The 11,753-nt window shown below is 40.5% G+C and overlaps 1 protein-coding gene across 3 annotated transcripts in view; it reads left to right on the top strand.

Moving 5' to 3' along the window:
• LOC114053920 (receptor-type tyrosine-protein phosphatase mu) overlaps window positions 1–10,933 on the top strand; it is a 958,135-nt gene extending 947,202 nt beyond the window's left edge. For all 3 annotated transcript variants that reach the window (XM_027877057.1, XM_027877059.1, XM_027877058.1), the window contains one exon: window positions 10,050–10,933. In XM_027877057.1, coding sequence (XP_027732858.1) covers window positions 10,050–10,103 — 54 coding nt within the window. In that variant the 3' untranslated portion in view covers window positions 10,104–10,933. The remainder of the gene's footprint in view (window positions 1–10,049) is intronic.
• Window positions 10,934–11,753: the final 820 nt, after the last annotated feature.

The following is an 11,753-nucleotide window of genomic DNA, read 5'->3' as shown; positions in this document are numbered from 1 at the left end:
TGTGTGTGTGTGTGTGTGTGTGTGTGTGTGTGTGTGTGTGTGTGTGTGTTCAGGAGAATTATGTGGGAATCGCCCTAACCCCCTCATTTTAGGCCGTCTTCAAAGTTCTCTCCTCAGTCAACCTTGTGTTCCCATTAAAGAATTAGGAGAACCCAGAGGAAAAAAATTTGTTTTCTAGATTTAAGATTTTACATGGCTTTCCTAGAACTATTAGTTTTATTCCAATCTAATCCATTTATTATGCTCCAGGCACTCTGCTAGGTGCTGGAGATGCAAAAACACAAATGAAACAATGGCCCCTGCCCTCAAGGAGCTTACATTCCTTATGTCACAATTCCTTTGAAGATGCTCCAGTCCCAAGAAAACTAGCTTACCTGTAGCAGTTTCCCAGCCCTTCCCCCAACGCTCAGCTTCGTATAAGGTTTTTTTGGGGTTTTTTTTTTTTTTTGGCATAAGCTCTTGAACTTTTATTAAATTCCCCAACCTCCCTTCATGTTCTCTATGCTCCAGACAAACTGGCCTGTGCCGGCTGTTCCCCATCTCGAACGTCCCATCCCCCAGCTCTACAAAGGCTCTCCCCCATGCCTGGGATCCCTCCCTTCCTTGGGTCTGTGGTGCCCTTTAAGGCTTAGCTCCACTGCCACTTCTACAGGAGGCCTCTCTTGATTCCCTCATTTGTTAGTGTCTTGACCTGCAAAAGCACTATTGATTTTATTTACTTACATATGCTGCTTTATATAGATAGATAGTTCTATGTTTCATTTCCCTTGGAGACACTGGACCTGAGTCTCCTTGTGTGTATGTGTGTATAATGTGTGTGTGTACATCTCTTTATCTGTCTAGCAGCCCTTCAGGGTAGGGGTTGTCTCCCTTTCACATTGGTATCTTTGTATCTAGCAGAATGACCAGCGCATAGTAGGTGTTTAATAAGTGCTTGTTGAATGATTGATTGATTATTTGAGGAGACTGAGCTTGCCCAAAGGGTACCAGGATTTAGGGAGCGGACACAAGGGTTTGAGTCCCAGCTCTGCCACTTACTTTGAGACTTTGGGCAAGTCGCATTACTATTTCAGGTTTCAGTTTCTTCATTTGTAATATAAGCAGATTGAGCTAGACACACCTCTAAGTTATCTTTCGATGCTAAAATTCTTGATGATGCCATAAGAAAAAAATGGGTACTTTGAAAGGCCCACTTAAATATAGACCATGTAGTTGTGAGTAGTTGTTAACTAAATGGTAGTTAACTACATAGTAGCCAATTCACTAGCTACCAATTTCCCAGCTATCCCCCCAGTTATGAACCAACACCAGTCCCCAAACCTGGTTCTGCACACCAAGTTAAGGATGCCCGCTTCCCCCTACCCAATACCTGATCTTGCTTGGCCCACAGAAGAACCCTAGAAGAAACCACCCATTTCAGAACCCATTCAGTGGGTTCCTAGCTGACCTGTGTCCATCTCCCCAATTGTATTTCTCCTCAATAAAGCTGGCTTACCTGATTTTGTCTCTGTTGACTCCCATCTGGTGCGCTGTTCTGTCTTGTGATGCCCTGTTCTCCATTGTACTACAATCTGTAATTCCAAACCTCACTCAAATAACATTAAAATATCCTTCCAGCTAGATGCAAAGCCAACTGGAATCATGAGTCCACGAGGGGTAAGAGAGAGAATCTACTGTCCCTTCAATGCTTAGCAGTGTGTGTTGCTAATGATCAAATAGTCTTGTAAAGGAGACTCAGGTGTGGTATTGTTAAAGGAATTGGAACATAGAAAGAGCCATGTATAATTTTTAAAAATATAAAGGCAGACTTGGCCTATGTGGTGCATGCCTGTAGTCCATGCTTCTCTGGAGGCAGAGGCTGGTGACTCCTGAATGCAAGAGTTCTGAGCTGCAACATGGCTCAAGTCAATTGGATGTCTATACTAAATCCAGCAACAATGTGGTGGGCCCCCAGGTGCAGAGGACCACCAGGCTGCCTGGGGAGGAGCAAACCACACCAGATCAGAAAGATGGAGCAGTTTTCTTTGCCAATCAGAATTGGGATAGGGCCCATGAGTGGCCACTAAACTTCTAACCTGGGACCACCAAAAAAAAAAGTGTAAATAAATAATTATATATGTATAAATACATACATACATACATAAAGTCTGTGATTATCCATTTATGTCACATTATCATAAAAATGGAAGTGGTTCCATGAATGGTAATATTTATTGATTTATAGGTCACACCGGCAAATAGTGCAGCTAGCCACACATTCTATAACCTGAATGAGAACATTGGACCGAATAATTCTACCTTGAATCATTAGTGTATGTGGACCTCTTTTCCTTCACATCAATACAATCTGTGTTAATGATTTTTGTTTTAAGTTGAACAATCTGTAAGAATAAAATCCTAGATCAAAATTGCAAATGGCCAAACCATCTTCGTTTCAAAAGGCAGATGGAGCAGGGAGAGGAGCTTTGCCCCAGGAAACCACTAGAGAGTATTCTCTTTGAATCTTCTCTCCCACTTAGACAGTGGTGAGTATTTGATGTCCCCAGATGGCCAGTAAGCCAAGCTGTACCTGCTCCCAGAAAAATGATACTTTTTTTGAGTCAGGATCTCAAAGGCCTTTATGTGCATATTTGTTGATTGACTGATTCTTCACAATGCTGAGAGTTTTGTTAAGCATTGTTTCCCACTATTATGCTTTCTTTTCTTGCCCTAATTCGGGGCAAGAGAGATGGCAGGTACTTATTGATAAAATTTGGAAGCCTCCAGTGGTACAGATCACACCCCATCCTCACCTTCTTATTTTATGAGATTTTTGTCCATATTCTCCCAAAAGTTCTTGACTGAGGATTTATCTAATATGCTACAGACCTCCTTCTAGTTTTGTTTTGTTTTGTTTTTTTAACATTTTGAAGGTACCCATGCAACTCAGACTGACCGTCTGTTATCTCTTGCTCTAACTGTGTGACTGGCCCACCTCTTTTTCCATAGTCATATTGCATCACCAGTCAGTCACCAGTCATTTTTTAAGTACCTGCTATGTGCTAGATACTTATCAATATTAAAAAGATGGATTCTTATATCAGGAGGTAGCTTGAGATTGTTGAAATCACTGTACAGTTTTCCCAGTGTTTGTTCAGAGCTCATTCTCTTCTTTCTATTCAAGTTTGGGCAAGTTCATTGTCCATCCACAGTGTCTATCATAGATAAAATCTGGATAACGAGCATTTTTTTAATCCATTAGTGTTTTTTTTCCCTGTTTAGAGATCAAACTGATCTTGTTTGAGTGATTGTCTGTCGCATTAGAGAGCACATAGCAGAGGAAGGTGCCCCACTGCTGAAGGAATGAATGGTATAAGCATTTAAAAGGAGAAGAGGCAATGACTAGAAGCCAGCATGAGTTCATTAAGAAGAGGTCATGCCACACTAACTGCATATCCTTTTTTTGACAAGGTTTTTAGACTAGTAAATCAAAGGAATGTATTGAACTTTACTGTGTCTGGATTTTCAGCAAAGTCTTTCAAAAATATCTTTCCAAAATAGAGAATTAACAACTGTGTTGTTATTGTTGTTGTTCAGTCATTTTTGACTCTTTGTGACCCTATTTTGGGATTTTCTTGGCAAAGATACTGTAGTGGTTTGCCATTTCCTTCTTCAGCTCCTTTTACAAATGAGGAAACTAAGGCAGATTGGGTTAAGTGACTTGCCCAGGGTCACACAGCTAGTAAATGCCAGAGGCCAGATTTGAACTCAGGAAGATGAGTCTTCCTGACTCCACTGCACCACCTAGCTGCCCCATTATAAATTGTGTACTAATACAATTAGATGGGCTCACATTTCGATGACGAAGCCAACTCAAAGAATATGGTTAATGGATTAGTGTTTACTTGAATGAGGTACCTCTAGTGAAGTGTCCCTGGTCCTGTTCTGCTATTTTTTCAGTGACCTAGATGAAAGAAATGTGATGGCTTGGTGGTGAACTTTGAACGTAGCAAAATAAATGTATTGGATGAAAGAGGCAAGATCCAGAAAGGTCTTAACAGGCTAGAGAATGATTGACTAAAGCTAATGATAGTTAGCAGGGAAAAGTGTTAAGCTGTAGGTCTGAGTTTTAAAAATCAACTATATAAGTACAAGATGAGGGAGACGTAGCTCTAGGAAGCCTTTCAAGTGAAAAAAGACATGGAAGTTGTTTTTTGTTTTGTTTTGGTGCGGCATTTGGGGTTAAGTGACTTGCCCAAGGTGACACAGCTAGTTCGTGTCAAGTGACTGAGGCCAGATTTGAACTCAGGTCCTCCTGACTCCAGTCTGGTGCTCTATCCACTGCACCACCTAGCTGTGCCTTAAATTATTGGACTATTTTGTCTTTTTTTTTTTTTTTACTATTTTGACTAATTTGACTATTGTCTTATTTTTTATTTTGTTTGGGGGGAGTTGTTGGGTTTTTTTTTTTGAAGCAATCGGGATTAAGTGACTGGTCACTTAATGACCATTACCATGGTCATGAGGCCAGACTTGAACTCAGGTCCTCCTGACTCCAGGGCCAGTGCTCTATCCATTGTACCACCTAGCTTCGCCAAGACACGAAAGTTTTAATGGACCTCTAACTCAAAATAGTTTAACTGAGGGATGTGGTGGCCAAAGAGGCCAAATGTTATCTTAGACTATATTACTAGAACTTCAGTGTCCATAGAGAAATTGTAATCTCACTATGTGCGCCATAGGTGAACTATTGAGTCTAATTTGGTGTACCATATCAAGCTAGAGTATGTCCAGTATAGGAAAACCAGGATGGTGGGCAGACTTAAAACCATACCACAAATGGCATAGCAATTGATCCTTAAAAAAATTAGTTGAAGGAGCTTAAGATGCTTAACCCACAAAAATGAAGTGGGGAAAGATGGATGGATTGAAGAATTGTCATATAAAAGAGGGACAAGGTTTGTTCTGATTGGTCCCTAAGGCAGAATTCAAAATGGTGAGAAATTACAGAATGGCAGAATTTAGTTCAATATGAGAAAAAAAAGAAACTTCCTAAAAAGCAAAGCAGCTCAAAAGTGGAGTGGGCTTTCTTGGAGTGGTAGTGAGCTCCCCATCACTGAGCATCTTCCAGTGAAGGTGGCATAACTGCCTGTCAGTGAAGTTGTAGAAATCATTCATGCTTTGGGGAAGGTTAAACTAGATGGCCTTGAAGATCTCTACCAACTCCATGGTTCTATGCTTGGGTCCTAGCAGTGAGCTAGTCTCTTCTTTGTCAGTACACATTCCATTTTTGCCCTCCTTTCATGCCTGAAACTAGCTGATGAGGCTGAAAGTGGAAGCATCTAGAAACAAGGAGAAGATTCTCTTCCCTAAGCAGAGGGACACCTCACATGGCTTAATTATACTGCTCAAAAGCAAAGGAATTGAAAGAAGAGACTGCTGTGCAGAAGACTACCTGTACCTGGTGATCAAATATAATCAGTGTGCAGGGCAAGAAAATTTCAGGCTCTTAGGAGATGCTGGAAGGTCGGGGCTGTAATTAGTTGTGTTCCTGCCTGCTTCCCTTATTTGACTAATCCAGAAGCCAGTAATCACATACTGTGGAATTGGCAATCTATTTAGTGGGGATGAGATGGGAGAGGGCAGATTCATTTTGAGAATGATAGTCATGAGTACGACAGGGCAATTTCAATGACTTCCAGGGGTGCAGGTCGCCAGCACTGAAGCGTGAAATCCCTTCTGTGTTTCTTTGCCTGTGTTGTGGCCCCAGGCCAGCAACTACATTTCACCACTTAATGCATTTTAATATGTTAAAGGAGTAGAACGAGGTAATGTTCCTGTCTGGTTCTAGTAGTCATTGAAATTAATTGCACAATTAGATCCATGCACAAAACCATTTTTTCCATAAAAGGGAATGGGGGTCCCTGAGGTTTCAGTGGTAAAAATCTGTGTCATTTCTATAAAGCACAAAAATAATGGAAATATTACTACTCTTTTTGTGGCCAGCATGACAGTACCATCATTAGGTTGAAAAAGGTTTTGAAACTTTTTCAATTAAAGGATTTTTTTTAAATTTTTCAGGTTACTAACTCCCAAAATAATAAATGTTAGAACAACATTGGCTTAATAAATAGCTATCCACCCAGGACAAGTAATTTTTTTTACAGGTGAATACTAAAGAATGTTCATTTTATTTATCTATTCGGACCCTCCCCATTAGGGGTTCTGAACCTTTGGCTTTATGCCGCAAAGCCTGTGGACCCCTTCTCAAAATATTTTTTTCAAAATTCATGATTGAAGGAAATGCTCAATTTCGTTTAGAAGCTAGTCAAAGTAAAGACGTTTTATCCTATCCAAGTTCATGGATTCCCTGAACTCAATCCATGGACCCTTTAGGGGTTGGTAGAATCCAGATAAAGAATCAATATCCTAATGGGAAGCGAGGGGGTAGTAGACATATTTTTAAATGTGAACTGGTGGAAATATATTATGATTATTTGTCACATTTAAAGAATGCCTTTTACATGTATGTATGTGGCCATGCTTATAATAGTCTTATCTTTTTGGTGGTTATAATAACAGTTCAATTCAACAAACATTTATTAAGTATCTCCTCTCTGTAAGGTGCGATGCTAGGTGCTCAAAATATAAAAACCAAATGAAAAATGAAAAAGAAAACAGTTATTTTCCGTAGAGAACTTATTTTCGACGGGAAAGCCTTCCTTGAAGGAGGAGGTAGCATAGTGAAGAAAGTTCCAGATTTGTGCAGCTCACTATATGACCTGTGGCACGTCAACTTCTTCTGAGCCTCAGTTTCCGCATCTATAAAATCCATTAATATCTTTTGTCCTATCTGTCTTATCCTCATGTGAGAAGGAAAGCATTAAATGTAAAAGGAATTCTCAATTAGAATGAAAATGAATAGAAATTATATCCCAGGGAAAGAAGATGGATAAGAAGAAAACAGGCATTTATGAAGTCCCTATTATGTGTTAGACAAGGTGCTAAGCACTCTACAAATATCTTATTTGATCTTTACAACAATCCTGGGAAGCAGGTATCAGAGCCATAGTTGAAGACAAACCAAGTTTCCTTGTAGCGTGCAATGGGCACCATGATTCATTTGAAAACAACAGTACTCTAGGACAAATAAATTAAGTGTAATTGTTAGATTCACAGGACTCAGAGTTGGAATGGTCCTCAGAGGCCATCAAATCCAACAAAACAAGAATCCTGTCTACAGTAATTTACATTAATGTTAAAGCTTTACATTTATAAAGTGCTTTATACAAATTGTCATTTGATCCTCCCAGTGGCCCCCACCTGCATTTTACAGATAAGGTAACGGAGGCTCATGGAGTTCAATTGACTTGTCTAGGGTCATACATCAAGCAAATGGTGTGGCCAGAAATTGATCTCTGACTCCAAGTCAGGGACTTTCTTCTCTACTTTAAACACGGTGTCTCTTACTCAGGCAAACATTCACCAACTTCCAGGTTCATAATTGATGTGAGACTGAAGCATTCACAGCATCCAGAGAGTTAGCTAAAGTCAGTTACTGTCAAATGTGAATCTTACATGAACTACCACCTTCTCCCCATAGGTGTCAAATCCAAATGCCTTATCTTCTGACGTCCTGTCTTCTGACGCATGGGATAAGGCAGGGTAAAATCATATTTCATCTGTAATCTAGAGGTAGCCAGCAAGAACAAAGTGGTTTGGTGAACAGGGGATAGTTTTATTGTCTTTTACAAAGTTGACAAGATAGGAGAGAAAAATATATTTTTATGACTCTGGCCACGGCCATGCCTACTGATGAAAAAGTCTGGACCTCAGCCATTTAACGGCTCCCCTAAAGTGGGGTTTGAAAGAAGAGCGGGTGAACTTCAAGGGACTTCCCTCTCCTGTATGACTCCCCTCCAGAGTTCCCTAAGGGCTCTGGTAGGCCAACCTTTTCTGATGCATAAAGGCAAACCAAAATGCCTTCTCTTCTTTTTCCCCGTTGGCTTTTTCCTAAATGCTCTCCTGTTGATTTTTCTTCCCAGTCATCTCCCTCCCACTGCCTTGCCCCACTGAACTCTTCCGTTACAGCAAAGAAAAACAGTTTAGCAAAAACCACCCCAGCAAAGGGTGACCTCATTACTACTTCTCACTAAGGTGTAAATGACTACTTCCACATCCCAGAACGTGGACCTTAGGACTTCTCGTTAGGAAGAGGCAGCATGGTGTAGTAGGTTAAAAAGTCAGTCTCATAGTCTGTAAGACCTGAGTTCAAGCCCCTACTCAGATTCATATTAACTTTATGACACTGGGTAAGTCTCAGAGCTCTCAGCAACTCTCAGACTATAAATTATAAATTAGGTACTGACGTGTGTTGGTAGAAGGAATTTACTTACTGGGAGGTTCCCTATTACTGATGAAAACACAGGTCCAGTTCCCTACCCTAATCATTTATTATATTGGTTAGGAACATTCCTCATTAGAAAGAAAGGGGAGTCAACGCACAACTTGTACATATTTGTTTGCTTATTGTCCAACAATTATCTAGATTGTTTTTCTTGGGGGGAGTGTGACTTTTTTTTTTATTTTTGCATCATCATTTTCAAATCTGTAATTTTGGGGGGAGATGTGGGGAGGAAAAAGGAAGGATTTTTTTTGTACTTAGCAGTGTTGCAGCTGTGTTGCAGTACTTTGCATCTGGAGCTTTTCCATGTGCAAGTGGCCTGTTTATCTAACTTATCAAACAAAACAAAACAGATGCCACAATACTTTCCAAGGATCTCAAATCAACTATTCTGGAGATCTGGTGCTGATTAATGGGGATTTTATGTGAAGCCCCAACTCCTATTTAAAAAGTAACCAGTAATTTAAAAGAAAGGCTATCTGTGGGAGTTTATCAAACAGAGTATGATTGTAAGCCCCTTTAGACTGTAAGCTACTTGAGGGCAGGAACTGTCTTTTACCCTTCTTTGTGTCTCCAGTGCTTAGCACAGTGCCTGGCACATAGTAGGCACTTAATTAATACTTGTTGGTTCATTGGCTGACTGAAATACAGTTCTGTCTACAAGATAATAGACAAGTGCACCTTCCTAACTGAAAGGCAGAGACCCAACCAGAAGCAATCTGTCAATACTGATTATCTTACCTGGCAGCTAGGGGGCGCAGTGAATAAGGTACTGGAACTGGAATCAGGAGGACTAGGGTTCAAATGTAGCCTCAAACACTTACTGTGTAACCCTGGGCAAGCCCCTTAGCCTGCCTCAGTTTCCTCCTCTGTAGAATAGGGGTAGTAATAGCACCAACCTCTCAAAGTTGTTGTGAGGATCAAATGAGATATTTATAAAGGGTTTTGCAAGTCTTAAAGCACCAAATAAATGCTAGCTATAGTGATTAATGATGGTGATGGTGATGACATTGATGATGAGGATGATGATGGTGGTGGTGGTGGTGGTGGTGGTGGTGGTGGTGGTGGTGGTGGTGATGATGATGATGATGATGATGATGATGATGATGATGTGCAGAGTCCAACAGTTCGGGATAAGAGACTGGCCCTTGCTAGTTTCCTCTACCAACCTCATGGTCACTGTATACATATCTGTATGTATGTATATGTATGAGGCTAGCACATGACAATGTCAGCCCATATTCCTGAGCACTTTCCCAGGAGGCCTGATTCCTCAGGTCTTTTATCTTTCTGAACAAAGGAAGATTTGCCCAGAGGAGCAAGAGAGGATGGTTAGAGCAGAAAAAAGAACACTGTCCTTAGAGTCAGAGAACCTGGGTTTCTATCCTACCTGTGTGACCCCTCAGTTTCATCAGCCATAAAATGAGGGTGGGTGGCATTCAGTGGCCTCGGAGGAGGGTCTCTCTCGCTCTGAATCTATGATCCCATGAAAAGAATCTGAGCTGTTGAGTATTTCTACAGCTTGGTAGAGTGGCTTTTTTTCTTTCCCATATTGGGTGGTGAGATTGATGGACTCCAATTAAGTCTCTAATCTGGCATAACCGTTTTAACTAAAATTGGAGCTGGCTGTCATACGGCTGACAGTTTTTCCTTGCTGTTTCCCCAGGACCAGTACAAGTTCTGCTATGAAGTTGCTTTAGAATACTTGAATTCTGGCTGATGGAGAAAGATGCCCTGCAGACCCTCGCGCCCACCCGGGGGGCCACAAAGCCCCATGATGTTTGTGTATATGAGATGAAGACTTCTCGGTGTCATGCTTACTTTGCTTTGTATAATTGGCTCTTTTTAAGAGCCTGAGAAAGTGTTTATAAACCCGCCTGCACTGCCTACTTTCCACCATATTGCTGCTTCCTGACAAAAACACAAAACGCACTCTCTGCGGTCGTCGGATACTGTGTTCATAATCACCGTCTTGAAAGAGCAGCCTAGACATCTGCTGAATTAAAAGAGCACAATTATATTCTTATGAAGGAATTTGTCCCTTTGAGGTTTAATTTTGTTGCCTGTGATCCTTTGTTATTGTCACAGCTAAGTGTATATTTTTGTTCTGTGGAGAATGTTGTCCGGCATTTATGATAACATATGATTTTAGTTAATATTTGTATTTTAACACATACATAACAGAAAGTATACGTAGCTTACCTGAACTAACAGACAAAGAACTCATAACAAACCGTGCTAACTTTCTGGAGTGGTAGTTTCTTTCTGATCGATAATGTTTCACGGAGGAACGGCTTGACAGGAATTCACTCTGAAAAGGTCAAACCAGATGACCAGGTGAAATAGATCCAAAGCTTTTTCATTTGTTTATATTGTAAATATTTTTTTTGATTTCATCAAATTATTTATTCATTAAAAGAAATTTTTGTGAAGCACAGTGAGTGACAATCATTTTTATTAAGCCCTGGAAATGCTTTATTTACTGTATGATAATGTAAACATTTGTTACCTTGTATGGATTCTCAGCTCAATAAATGATGGCACATGGCAGATTTGTGTTGGATTTCTGGTGCACCAGGACGTGGAGAGGCTAAAGCAGCAGTTGCTTGGCTTTGAATTTCACCTTTTAGAGCTGCGGAAGAAGCCTCATTCTCAAATCTTTAGAGATCCATGAGAAGATGAGATATTCTGTACAGAGAAGGAGTTGGGAGGGCAGAGACAGCGAGTGAGTTTGCTGAGAGACATGTCTGGCTTGGACTTTTATCATCGAGAAGTCTGTGATTCATTATATTCAGGCTATCCCCAGTACTCGTGGAAGGCAAAGCATAGAAAGGGTGCCAAAAAATGAGTTGCTTAGCTGGATCTGGCTACATGCTCAGCAGCAGAAAGCTGGCCATAGACCTCTGAGAGTCAAGAGGAGCGGGTTCTCTTCCATTCCATGTGTGACCCTAACCAAATCACTTCACTTGCTTCTGTTTACCCTTCTGCAGGTCGGGGTTGTTCTTCCATCTCCTTGCCTCATTCGCTCTCTAATTAGATCATGAAAATTAAAATGATTGAATAGTAAAGAAGATTGGAATGATGTTTGTGAGTCTTGAATGTATTCTCCAGCTATATTTTTGTGTATAGTAATTGGTAATGAAAAAAAGAATGGTAGCACGATTCACACACACACACATCCATTAGAATAGGGTATTACACATACACACGCATAGGCACACATTCACATTCCTTAAGGTAAATTGCCTTTTAAAAATATTCCACTTTTACACAATGACCTTAGCCCTGACCCATTACACAAAATGGGTTTTTACTATGTGTAGGGAAGATGTATCATCACTAATTTCCTTAGAGGTTTTTTTTGGGCGGG

This window comes from Vombatus ursinus, unplaced genomic scaffold, assembly GCF_900497805.2.
Source record: "Vombatus ursinus unplaced genomic scaffold, bare-nosed wombat genome assembly UNPS02014812.1, whole genome shotgun sequence".
Lineage (NCBI taxonomy): Eukaryota > Metazoa > Chordata > Mammalia > Diprotodontia > Vombatidae > Vombatus > Vombatus ursinus.
This window is presented reverse-complemented; position numbering and strand designations above follow the sequence as displayed.